Genomic DNA, 14,079 nt, shown 5'->3' on the forward strand with positions numbered 1-14,079 from the left:
ACCTAGAACAAATGTCACCATATTTGAGCTAGTTGGGTCTAGCCTTTTGCCGGTATAGAGATTCAATCTTTGCATCAGTCTCCCAAAGCCTCCTTACCAGGTCAGTTCTAAGATGCCTTTCACTCTCCACTGGTGATCCGTGGCTATCTTGGCAGTCAAGGTTCTCAATATCCTGCAAGATGGATTTCTTGATAGAGTTCAGATTCTCAAAATCTTCCCTATTCCAAGTTTTTAAGTTCGCTTTCAAAAGTTTGAACTTTTCCTTGAGCCCCTTTATAACATTTCCTTGGCCCACATAGGATTTCCACTTCTCCTCCAGTGACGGGTCCTTCTCTCTACGCAGTCATCTTCCTCTCCGTTGCTACTACCGTGCAACAAGCTCAATGGTTCATACAGTGTTTAGTGCGTATGGATTGTGTGCAAATGTAGTGTTGTTGGGTATCTCAATGAAAGTTGAGGAATCAAAAATACTCACTTAGGAAATTATAAGAAAAAAACTAAAATTAGTCCGAAAGTTTAAATTAACTGGGCCTACATAAATATTAATAAATTCTATTATAATTTTGAGAACATCTAAATTTATTCCTAATGATGCATTCTTTTATAAAAAAAATAAAAAAAATAAAATAATAATAAATAAGGACAATTTGATAATTATAATTTATATTCCCGGGAAAATGTAATATAAAATAAACTCTTTTCATTGTTTTGGAAATAAATAAAAAAATCTCATAAATTTCTTTTATATATATATATATAAGAATATTTTACCACTCAATTATTGTCATTAATATTTTGTAAATCTTACCTTCTAACTTTTTTCCACACATCTTTTACATTATATTGTTCAAATTTTTAACATTTACCAATATGTTACTGAGTATCAATGTGCTCTGTATTATTATAAAATATTTTACCAAAATTTTGTTTGGGAAAAGCAGTATAGTTTTGTTATCAATAAGACTGTAAAAAAAATCTACTGAAATGTGTGAGAGAAAAAAAATGAGTGATAAAATTTAGAAAAATTGAAAACTAAGGAGAAAATTTAGCAGGGTGTCTTGGGTTGTCTATTAGGTGAAAAGAGTAACTAGAAAGAAAAAAAAAACCTTGTTGAAATTCAAAGGCCAAAAGTGTAAAATGCATTATAATGTTTTATTAAATTAACTAAGTAAAAGTAAATAGTAATAGATTAGAATGTGATGTATAAGGATTGAAGTATTTTTAAAATTATTTTTTTTATAAAAAAATAAAAAAAAATGCACAAAATAATAAGAGCAGTTAAATCATAAGTATATTTCATAAAATATCTAAAAATGGACTTCCGTTATTATATTCCGTGATTTAAATGTGTGGTCAACCTCACTTTCATAAAGTTCATTTTATAAATAGATATATGTATATATAGATGAGAAACGCGACTCTATAGGTAGAAGTAATGACCCGTTAAACGACTTAACCAAAATTAAAGGCATCAAGAAACACAACTAGATGCATAATTCACTCAAAGAATAGTGAAAAAATGGGTTGGTTTTCAAAGATTTACACTGTTGTGATCTCTTTCCTTGGTTTCATTATTTGTCATGGCTGTGCTCTCTCGATCAGTTTATATGACGTTGAATGCGTCTCTGAACATGTTCTACATGATGGTGACACTGTTTCTGGGAATTTTGTAGTCATTGACTATGATATTTTTTGGAACTCCGACCATCCAGGAATCGATTTCAGTGTAAGCTAGCTATATGCTTCCAGTTTTTATAGTTTCAATAATGTGCCAACAAATTAGATGTCTCTGAAGACTTGTATATGTAGATGCATAATGTGGTGGTTTCTCTCATTGTAACACATTATGCAGGTGACATCTCCAGGAGGGAGTTTGGTGTACTCTTTGAAAGGAACATCGGGGGACAAATTTCAATTCAAAGCAGCATTACATGGAATATATAAGTTTTGCTTTCAAAACCCTGCTTCAACACCAGAAACTGTGTCTTTCTACATTCATGTTGGTCACATTCCAAACGAACATGACTTAGCCAAAGATGGTCAGTACCAACCTGTTTCTAGACTCAAATAAGTTCCCATGTCATGTTGTAATTGCAAGGTTGAACTGACTCAAATATCTCAACTCATTGTAATTTGAAGTATTTTACCAGCACTGTTTAAAAATAAGTATTATTATTAGCATGCATGGATATATATGTATGTTTCTGATTCAATATTTGACTCAGTTTTGCTTTTGCTTTTGGGTTCAGAACATTTGGACCCCGTTAATGTGAAGATTGCTGAGTTGAGAGAAGCACTGGAGTCTATTATAATAGAACAGAAGTACTTGAAAGCACGTGATACTAGACATCGACACAGTAAGTTAATCTCGATAGTTAATAGTTACTAATTTTGTCATATCTGACAAAGGTTATCAGAAAGTTGAATCAACTGTGTTGATGGTAACATTTTCATGGTGAGAAAATATTTCAATCAAATTTTCTAATCAGAGTAGGTAAGAAGTTTCATCTTATGAGCTTTAATTAATATTAGGGTTCTATTTAAACAACTTTTAGACATCTTTATTTGATTTGAAGACAAAATCCAGCAAAATTTAATTTGATGCATGTAGGTGATTGTAATTGTTTAACTAATTTACTGCATTAATTTTGTAATTGCAGCAAACGAAAGCACCAGAAAACGTGTGGTCCTCTACACAATCTTGGAGTATGTCTTGTTTGCTGCAACAAGCATATCACAAGTGGTATACATTCGACGTCTCTTCAGCAAATCATTTGCTTACAACCGAGTATAGGGTTACATATAATGAATCATAATAGAACCCTTCTCATTTTTTTATTCTTTTCAATTATCTTTGTACCTTCCATAATATATCATTGATTCTTCATTTAAGTATTGACACAGTAACATTATAATGTTTCTACCCAGTTCTCTATGTATAAGGATACATTATGACAATTAAATATTAGAAATTGAGTTAACTGTTTTTTATGTGTGTTAAAGGATTCTAAATAAAGTGTAACAATTTTGAGCATTTTTCTAATTAGTGTGCAATGTCCTTTTTTTAAAAGTACGTAACTTTATTACTTGGCGTGTTCTTCTTATAGATTTTGAAGGCTACTTACAAATAGAACCTACGATAAATGATAAAAAAAACTACTTCATATTACTTGGCTAGATGATGACTGTAAAATTACATGTGACATGATGCAAAAAATTAGGCCAAGCATTTGTACAAGAGATATTATAAATCATAATAACATTTTGTTTCTTCTGACAAATTATATCCTTACAGTTATGACTATATATATTTCTAATATAATTATTACTACAATCATAACACACAGAGCTTTTCCAGTAAAAATATAACAGAAGTTTAATTAAAAGATATCATTCTTAATTTACATTACCATTTTGACCTATCCAATTTTAATAATTAAGAAAATCAAAGGACATATAAATATTTTAAAAAAATAATTATGGATCGAATCTTGGTAAAAATGGAACATGGTGGATTTAAGTAACAAGCTACTATTAAAATTTTGTTGTTGGTCTCATTATTACTGGGACTATCGATGCAATGTGCTTCTGCGGTGTTACTGAAACGTGCTTGTGAGATTAAAGATGGTTGGAATCTTTCTGTAATGAGAAATAAATAAAAAATAAATATTATATATAGTTTTACATCTCGTGATGATGTGTGAGATTTAATAATTTATTGAAGCTTAATAAAATTAATTGGATTGTCCATATGTTACAGGGCTAGGAAGCAGGCTACACTAACAACTTAGCCTGAATCAGACACTACAGAACTTAGCTGTCACAAAAAATCACTAACCTTTACAACGCATGCAAAGGGTCACTGAGAATCATCAGAGGAATACACTCTAACCAATTACCGATAAATAATCAATCATCCATATCTTGTTACATCAATGCATCTTTTCTACTCCTCACATATAATCTCTCCAAATATTTAAATAATATATATAATACAGACAATTCTACTTTTTCATATCGGTTTTATATACACCATTTTTGTATAATTTTATTTTAATCTCGTAACTGTTTTTTTTTTTATTACATATAGACAGATAACAACACAACTACTGTGTTTTTTTTTATTTTGTTAATAATAAGTAAAGGTAATACAAGTAAGGACAACACAATCTTTAAAATATGACAACATGTGATACTATAAAACTTCAGAATTTTTATAAATATGTGTGCAATATGAATGCATGGGTGATGTTTTTATATGGATGGTAAATTAAATATATTTATCTGTGTTATGTTTTGAAAGAAAAAAACAGCATAAGGAAGGGTGGTTGACCCTAAGGATGAGGGTAGAAGAGGAAATGGATGTGTTGTTTATTGTTGATGGCTGGGAACTGAGAAGTAACATTGAATTGACGAGTTTAGGATGATGTTGTGCTTGTGCAATGAACACAGCACACAGAGAGAAAGAGAGAGAGAAGAAATAGGAACATACGCATGGAAATTGTATTGTAAAGAAGTCCCTTCTTTTTCTTTTGCTCCGAAACCCAATAATTGTAGGCCCTGTCACTTTTTGTCCCTCTCGCTGTGAGACCAACACTTCCTTCCTCTCTTTTTCTCACCTCTTTACCACACACTTAATATTTTTTTTTCTTATTTTAATTATAAATAAAATGTCAATATTTAGACTAACGGTTTCAAATTCATCTAAATTTTAAACAAAATATTCACTATTACAGCCTATCAGAGCCAGATTCTACGAAACCGACAAAAGAAATCTATACAAAATTCATTTCCTTTCAATTTTTGTAAAAAGTTCACAAAAAAATTCTAACGACTCCTTTTTGAATGATTTCATTCAATTAATTTGGTTTTTAACTATAAAGATTAATACTTAAATACTTCTTGAAAGTGTGAGGTAAAGTGAACTTAATATTTATTTATTTGAACGTGATAAAATTAATATTATAATTTAATTTATTTATTTAAATTCAAAATTTAAAGTATTGTATTATTTAAATGACAATATTAATATATTTTAAAGAGTTAAACTATATATGAAATTATTTTATATTTTTTTACTTTTAGAAATTAATTTTGCACGAATTTGAATATTTTTCAAAATTTGTAAAATTATTGTTTTAATATAAATATTTATTTTAAGTATATAAATAATATAAACTTCTTTTTATCTCTCTCCTTATTACTATAATTTTTTTGCTGAATGTGATTTACATTTTAGGTCTTCATATATAATTTTTCTTGAAAAGATGGTTATTCATGGATACATGAATTGAAACTATGAAAGTAGAGAAAGGATCCCCTGCCATTTGGCCCTAGGTAGCTACACTCTCATCTCTGACCCTATATAGCTAGCTAAGACAACTCCTCATCAAACATCATGAGTCTGCTCCTTCTTCCTTTTTAGCCTTCTTAGCTGTGAGCCTTTGAATTCCCTCTTCTTTACTCTACTGTACATGTATGAACCTTCCTTTAATTCACTGTTAGACAAGGTGGGATATGTCTTTATGATATTTATTAAACCCTCCTCTCTTTTTATTTTCTATCTACCTACCATAAATCTCTCATCTCTCCCATTCCTTTCTCCACTCTATATATTCTACTCTTGTTTTCCTTTCAGCCTTCACCCTCCAGCCCCACTTAGAATCATCCTTCCTTCTTACAAGTGTGTAAATGGTATCCACATACCATGCACCTTCTTCCTTTTTCTTTCTACCTCTGAATCTAAGTTTTTCCAACCCTTTTCCTCCTCTACCCTCCTACTCTAACTATCTTGCTATATAACTTAGTTAATGCATCAAGTTAACTTCTTCTCATTCATCTATACTCTTCAGAATTTTTGTTGTGTCCACTTGCTTTTGTATATGCAAGTGTGTCATCAAATCAGTCCTTTTAGGTGGTGGTCTATATATCTTTTTGTGGTTCCAGAAGAGTATTGTGATGTTTTTATCTCTTCTTTTAAGTGTTTCTCATATATGCACCCGCAGAGAGTGGAGTTGAGCCGTTACATACACACAGTTGGGATTAGAAGTTCGCAAAGGAAAAAGTGAAGCTGCCAGCATGATCTAGCTTTGGTTAGAGAGAGCAGAAGAGTGCTAACCCTGACTAGGTCATGCTGTGACAGCCTCACTCCTTCCTGTTTGGGGACCCAGTAGATTCTTCAACATCTGAAAGACACACAAGGCTTAAAAGCAAAAGGTAGATAGATAGAGCAAGAGAAAATCACTGTTTGCATCGTATATTCCTTTTTCTGAGTTTCTGTTCTGGCAGGCGTGCGTTATTAAATTTTTCCTTTTTCTTGCTTTGTCTTTTTCTTTTGTCTTGCTACTTCTTTCACGCAACTGTTTCACTGTGTCTTGTGGACCTAACTTTTAATTTCATGGCTGCAGATTGCACCTTATCTTTACTTAATTAGGGTTCCTAGAACCCAAGGATGAATATTGCTAGTGTCATTTAAGTCTCCATTTCATTGATTGCGTTTACATTGGCATTATTTCAAAACCCTAGCTGCATATTACTTTGGTCTTAAAGTTGGTCTGTATGAGTGTTATGCGATGCTGTAGAGTCATAGTTTATGCAGCATATATAGAAGGCATGTTTCTTGTTGTGACCGCAATGCTATGTTGGTTCAAGTTCTTAGCTGCATCAAATACTGAAATCTATTCTAAGACGAGGTTGAGGTCGAAAGCTGTGATGCTGAGCCAGAGGAACACTCTTTTTCTTTAGGTCTGATTCTGTATTTACATCTAGCCATTGCTTTTTCTCAGCTACTTATTTAACTGATTTTAACTATAATTTTTGAAAGCAGGTTCTGAAGATTCTGGTTACTTAATATGCTGGATTTGCTTTTATATTATGGGGTTTTACATTTTGTTATATATTGCTGGTACGACTGTTTATGTTAAACAAATGTTTTTTCACATCCGGATTAAGGCGAATTCTTGTGTTGAGTAGCTAATCCAGACCCTATAAAAAGTCCTATCTTGAAGACATCGTCAAAGAGATAAGTAGTGGACTAGATTATTTGGGACAAGAAAAAGTATGAATGTAATTTTGTATAAGTTATTTTACTTCATGTATTTTTATCTTTCACTACCTTCTGCTGTGAAATTTGCATACACATGCAAGCTATTATAGCGGCAAAGGAAGGAAGTATGTAAGTCTGTTATGTATTATTTTGGTCATTTTTGTGACATTGTTCTAAATCAGAACAGTTTCAAATGAGGAAAAAGTGTATCCATTTCTAATGTAGTATTTTTATATCATCATCTAATTATTAGAAGTCATCATATGTGAATATTTGAATTGGATAATAATCATTCCATAGACCTCATTACTGCTGTTTTTATTTTATTTTTGGCTGTCTACAGTATTAGTTAAATATGAATTTTAGTGATCTTTTGATAAGCAAATGGTCATACATATGGGATTATGAAATTACTAATTTAGCGGAAGCTTTATGTCATAACCACTTCTCTTGAATATTTCAACAAGAATGCTTTTAAATTTAAAACTTTAATCTATTTTTTTTTTTCTTCTTTGAGTATATCTCTCGTTCTTCAACTAAATGATCGTACCGTTTGTATTTTTCTTTGAATAGGGACACATATAGTGATAAAGTGTTCAATATAAACCAATTTGTTAAATAAAAATTCGTTTTCTGACTAAACTAATTTGAAAATGGATATTAGCTTCTATTAATTTGTCTTAGTTGTAAAGGGGATTTGGCCTCCCTTTGGTCAACTGGGCAAGGATGATAGGTGGCAAGTTGTTTAAAACATCATCCCTTTTTCAAAATGAAGAAATTAGACAAAATAAGTAAATGGAATGAAGTGGAAAGAAAAGAGATAGAAGAGAAGAGATGAGATGTTAAGGTGTTACAAGTCTTTTTGAAATTTTACTCAGACAAAAAATAAAAGAATATGAATCTACAGTTAAGAAAAAGTTCTTGGCGGATGAGTTAAGCATATAGGACAACTGGGGAAGCTGTGTTCAGTAAAATACGATGACAATTGGGGAAGATAGGGTCATGGTGGTGGTGGGGTGGACAAGGTGTTGCTCACAAAGGTATTTTCTAGGGCATAATGAATGGTAAATTGAGTCACGTGAACATTTAGGATTGATTAGAATGAGTGGCCTATATGGTTTTGTCTTATATATTCTTGTATTGCTTGTCATATTTGTCTAGGCACACCTTGTTCTCTCCGTCAAGACCCTTTCTACTAACAAAACCTTAGAACGTGTTGTATGAGGGTGTGGTTGAATGCGACCACAACATGAACACGATGATAAGGTTTTTTATAATAAAAAGTTTGATTTGTGAGTGAATATAAGGTGTTGGAGATGAAGGACATGGTCAAGTTAAGTATGCTCCATCAAATTACACCCTCCATGCAAACTTTATGATTGCTTAAAAGTCCCTAGACAAGTCTCAGATGAATATACTTTAGGATTTTCTATTTATCCAAGTAGTCCAGGTGCACAGTCAGGAGCAAGATTCTGGATCCTATGTAAATGATGTCAAATTTTTACAATAATATTGACCAAAATAATGTAAAGTTTAAGAAGAAATTTCAAGAAATTAACCATTCACATAAATTTTATTGGGCAACTGGGTATTCTAGACACAAAAATTGTATTGCGTTTTAGGTATTAATTATTAATTACCTGTTATTTTAATAGTTTAATTGTCATGTGGTTTATGTAAAACTTTTTTAGATTAAAAGTGAATTACATTTTTCTATATAATATCAAGTCATATTATTTTAAGATATGTTTTTTACTCCAATATGTAATTCGTAATAATTTATTTGGGTTTTGGTTGCTATCAAATCTGTTTTTATTATTCTGTTTACCCTAATATACATGTTTTCCGTTTTAGTTGGTATAATAAGTATAAAATATTTTTTAAAGAAGCTAATTAAAAATGAAGAAAAAAAAATTGAAAAACAAGAAAAAGAAAATCCCTTTGAGAAAAAGTTGTGTTTTCCACTTGGTCTGACCTACCAAAGAAATAGAACCAAAAATGAACAATACAGGATGTCCAAATCAAAACAAACTTTATCAAAATCAATACATCTTAACATGTTTGGTTTCCCAATCAGGTTCATACCTTCTCGCTTTGTTAAAAGTTGTTCCACCCCGTTTGTCTGGGAGATTAGACATGACTCCCAATCACTATTTTTAAATTTTGATGTGCCTTGAACACCAAATAGAAGGGTAGATTGAAGAGGAAGTCATTATTTGTTTAATATAAATTTGTTTTTGTCCCCAAACACTGTTTCTATGGCAGGGAAAAGTTTATCCCTTCTCCAATTTTCACCTTGGACAGTGTAATGATGTCTTGAGTCAAATAAAACTTACAAAGTGTGCCATTAGTTCATTTTTTTTTTTGTTTCCGTTGGAACAATTAGCACTTGTTTAACTATGCGAGTGAAAATGAATGTTAAGACCAATCAATGCAATGAATGATGGATGCGATAGAAAAATTACTTCTTTTTTTTTTTTTTTTCCTCTTCCCAACATGGCTCTGTGTTATGTTGAGATACTACATTTCTTTTGTGTTGCATTTGTAGGAAGCCATTAAAATGGTCCCCCCATAAACTGAGTGGTTGGCACTTTTACTTTGGTTGATGTAAACCCTAAGAGAAGATGACTTAGAACTACTCAAAGACTTTGATGGATGGGTGGAGCATGATAATATTTCAAATTCTCCTACTTTGGACCACTCTCACCTGTCCTACTTATGATAACAACATTCTATTATTTTATTTTGTTAAAGACAACCATTGATTCATTTATTATTAACATAATTGGCTTTTCGAGTTACTCAACTACCAATTCTAAATCAATACAAATCTTTACTCCGTTCATATCTTACTCTCTTCTAAATTTATTATCCATGGACAACACTTACCAAATTTTATCCATTCTTTTTCTCTTTTTTAAATAGAAACAAAATATGAATAATCAATCTCAATTAATGTTGAAGCTAACCATGAGTTAAACTTTTATTTGATTCAGACAAAGAAATATCAGATCATGTAATAACTTCACCCTTTCATATGGTGCTGTGAAAAAAAAAAAGTATGATGATATTAAGATTTTATAGTGCATGTTGAGTTTTTGTTGGAGAGTGTTTCATGATAAAAATGCAACTATGCATAACCTTCTATGTAGAAATATCATACTCTAAAGGATTAAATGTGTCATGACAAGAGACAGGAATACATATTATTTAATTTTTTTACATGTAATATAACTATGAAAATATGGAATTTTGGATTTAGTTTCAGTACATCATGACATAGCTATGTTACATTTTTGTGGTTGAGTTTAAAGATTTTAACAAAGAGAAAAATAGTATTTTAAAAATTGTATGGATAGTTAAGATATAAAGATATTTGGATTCAGAAATAATATCATCTTTAATAATCATATACCATATATCACCAATAAGTATTCATGATGGTACACACATAAAAACATAGATAAATACAAAATTTTCAAAAATTCTTTTCTTACTCCGATTGGTGTTTAAGTCGTATCACATGTATTCAATCTTTAAGTTAATCATATCAAACATACAAGCCTAATTCTATTTTTATTAGATTGACAAAGTTATATGATTTTTTTTTTCCTGTTAAGTTCCAATAGCAAGTACCTATGGAACAAATGAAATATACCTATAATGGGATGCATTTCTTTCTGAATTGTTGAGACCTTTCATGAAGAAGGTTGTTTTTATATTTGGACAGATTGATAAATGTTTTGGTTTTATTGTTTATTGATGAGATGTATGATCACTCAAATGTAAAAACAGGTAATAGATATTTTGTACTACGATATTAATGAAATATTGTTTTGTTTGTTGTGCAGTCTTGTACACAAATATATGTTGGATAATAGTGTAAAAGTTTTGGAACACCTCTAGTATTTTATTTATTTTTATTGATAAAAAAAAACCATGTTGAGTATTCCTTCAAGATAAGAAGAAAAGAACTAGTTCTTCATTCCAATTTGTTGAATGCTAATCTATTGTTATTTAAACTCTCCAAATTTGAATTTTCATTTTTGTTTCATTTAACAATATTTTTATCTAATTATATATAGTGGGTAATATTGAGCGCATGGTATAAGATATGAGTGTTAGAGTTTCCAGTGACAAGATCTCATGCGTGCACACTGCATTTGAGCTTTTGAGAAATAAAATCTTGCATCATGTATTCTCTTATCATTAATTTATACACATATATACATGTACATATTTTTTTTTTTTACATTTACGTCAAAGTACATTTTACTTATATCATTTAAGACTATTTTTTATAATATAAAATTAACCAGTTAATTATTGAATTGAAATGTCTTATAAATAGATTAAATTTATAAATTTGTATGCAAATAAAAAATTATTTGGTAACTTATCTAAATATTTTATTTTAAAGAATAACATGTCATATAAAATGTAAGTAAATGTGCATCATTACATTATACATAAACTAATATCTAATTAATAACTCTTAGTAAAGTAATTCCCTCTAATTCCTATTATGTGACCCTTTACTTAAAAATTCTTATTGAAAAAATCAATAATTTATAATATTTTATAAAATTTAAAATAATTTAAAATTTTATTTTTTATCAATAATAAAAAATATATATAAATCAAGAGAATATTTGAACTGTTCCAACCAGTATAAAGAAGGGTGTGAAAGCTTAAAAAAATCATAATCATGTCCTTTAACTACGTCCTAAAATATATGTAGATAACCTCTGACTACCTATATGGTTTTACTAAAAGCTTTAAAATATTCTCACATAAGGGACATTCCCTTCAAAGCATATTCCATAGTCTTTGGTGGTTTTTTTTGTTGTATATCTGTATATGGGAGTTTTTCATTGTTGTTGCTAGCAGAGGAAAAAAACAATATCCTTGACTCTTTAAACTTCTTTGAATCAGCTTGTTCAAATGTTTCACTTGGTTTATGCCTACATTTGTACTTCCAACTTTGACCAAAGAACTAAGTGTATCACTGGGTAAAACATTCTTTAAGCTGCACTCAATTTATTCCACATCTAATCCGCATGGACTAACTTTTAATTATGTTTTTTTATGTTTCACATCCTATAGCATCTTACCTATACTCACTACAAGAAAATAACAATTTAGTCATCGAATTCAGCGACCGAAAATAAGTGGTCGTAATTTGTAACCGAATATTTGTAGTGTCAAATCTGCGATCGAAGTTGAGAGTGACAAAATAACTGGTCGCTAAAGTGGTGGCTGTTTTGAATAAATTGGAAAAATATATTTGCGATTGCATTAGCCATCGATTATGTTTCTTTTTTAGCCACCGATTTTAATTCGGTTGCTAAATATTATTGTTTATTTTCTGCCACCGAATTAGTCACCGAAAATGTTTATTATTTAGCCACCGATTTTTCTTTGGTCGCTAAATATAATTGTTTATTTTTGCCACAGAATCAGTCACCAAATTTATTTAGTTTTTAGCCACCAAATAAATATATTTTTTAGCCACTAAATTCTTTTGGTCGCTAAATATAATTATTTATTTTATTACTACTAATAATAATAATTCATTTTTATTTTAAAAAAATATACAAGGATAACACTTTATATATTCATGAGTGATCATAAATTTGTAATTTCTTAAATTTAAATAAAATTAATGTTATATTATTTTTAAAATATCAACTCAAATAAAAATTATGAATAAAATTAGATAACAAAAAATTATTATTAATAAAATTACAAATTTGTCTTCTTACCGTTTCGACATTATGTGCCTTCACATCATACCAAATATTTTACTTTATTATTTTCAAAATTTACAATAATCTAATTTAATATCTTATTATTAAAAAAACAGGTGTTTAGAAAATAATTAGATATTAAAACATCTTTTTATTTCAGCATTATAATTTTTTTATTCCACGTAATTTCGATAACCCATATTTCATTTTTACATATATTGTCAAAATTGGACTCATCAGTTTTTGTGATCTTAATATTATATACTTCTCATCCGTTTTGTGATCGTTAATACTATATAATTTCAACATTAATATATATATATATATATATATATATATATATATATATATATATTATTTAACACTATTAATTAATATTATTCATAATTATTAATTTAGGTTCATTAATATGTTGGGTATATGATCAAATATACATTAATAAATTAATAAGTATAAACTGCCATTAATTAATCAATATATTTATAATATTATTTTAAATTTAGTTAGTATTTTATTAGTATCTATAAATTAGTAATACCAATATACTTATATAAAAGTATAAGTATATTAAAAATAAAATTAGAAATATATGATTAAATATAATAGTTTGTATTAAATATACAAGGAAATTTTCTTAACTTAAATGGCAGTAGGGTATATCCTAAATTCCCCTTCCGACACTGTAATTTCTCCTTTATTATTTATGTCACATAAACAAAGTTAAATTAATTTATTAAAACTTATTGTAAAATTAATAATTTATATTTATAAAATTAATTTTATTTTTCATACACAACTTACTACTTTTAATCAATTTTTTTAATTATTTTTGTTAATTTATAAAACTGAAATTTGAAATTATATATGAAAAATTCAAATTCAAATTTATTTAAAAAACTGAATTTGTGTGTCATAAATTCTTGAATATTATTATTATTATTTTTAAAAAGTTTTCTTATTCTTCTTCAAGTTTCAGTAGAGAATTGGTGTTGGCTTTTAGGGCATTGAAGAACCATTGGAGAAGGAGGAGGAAGCTGCAGGTGGAAGGCGTCGCCGCAAACGGAGATGAACAGAGGTGCGAACGGAGGCGCGAGCGGAGGCGAACAGAGACGCGAACGGAGGCGAGCAGAGGTGTGAGCAGAGGCGTGAACAGAGGCGCGAACGAAGGTCTGCAAGTATTTACCTCTACCTCCATATGTTCTTTAAAATTGTTTGGATGAGTATTTGTAGCTTTAAATGATTGCTCCTCCATTGTTGTACTTTTGTTCATCTTTTGTTCATGGG

The 14,079-nt window shown here is 29.4% G+C and overlaps 1 protein-coding gene and 1 long non-coding RNA gene across 2 annotated transcripts; both read left to right on the top strand.

Moving 5' to 3' along the window:
• Positions 1 to 1,452: 1,452 nt before the first annotated feature.
• Positions 1,453 to 2,996, top strand: LOC137816187 (transmembrane emp24 domain-containing protein p24beta3-like). The gene is made up of 4 exons (XM_068619271.1): positions 1,453 to 1,726; positions 1,853 to 2,039; positions 2,250 to 2,357; positions 2,661 to 2,996. Exons 1-4 carry the CDS (start codon positions 1,520 to 1,522, stop codon positions 2,792 to 2,794), a joined length of 636 nt encoding a protein of 211 aa, XP_068475372.1. The 5' UTR covers positions 1,453 to 1,519; the 3' UTR covers positions 2,795 to 2,996.
• A 3,520-nt stretch (positions 2,997 to 6,516) lies between these two features.
• Positions 6,517 to 7,265, top strand: LOC137814244 (uncharacterized). The gene is made up of 2 exons (XR_011081622.1): positions 6,517 to 6,744; positions 6,827 to 7,265. It is a non-coding gene; the product is annotated as an uncharacterized lncRNA (long non-coding RNA).
• The last annotated feature ends 6,814 nt before the right edge of the window (positions 7,266 to 14,079 follow it).

Source organism: Phaseolus vulgaris, chromosome 1 (assembly GCF_000499845.2).
Source record: "Phaseolus vulgaris cultivar G19833 chromosome 1, P. vulgaris v2.0, whole genome shotgun sequence".
Lineage (NCBI taxonomy): Eukaryota > Viridiplantae > Streptophyta > Magnoliopsida > Fabales > Fabaceae > Phaseolus > Phaseolus vulgaris.

Coding starts and splice junctions, on each gene's coding strand:
- LOC137816187 (XM_068619271.1), top strand. CDS start 1,520: ATGGGTTGGTTTTCAAAGATTTACACTGTTGTGATCTCTTTCCTTGGT. Junction 1,727..1,852: donor ATCCAGGAATCGATTTCAGT/GTAAGCTAGCTA, acceptor CACATTATGCAG/GTGACATCTCCAGGAGGGAG. Junction 2,358..2,660: donor TGATACTAGACATCGACACA/GTAAGTTAATCT, acceptor TTGTAATTGCAG/CAAACGAAAGCACCAGAAAA.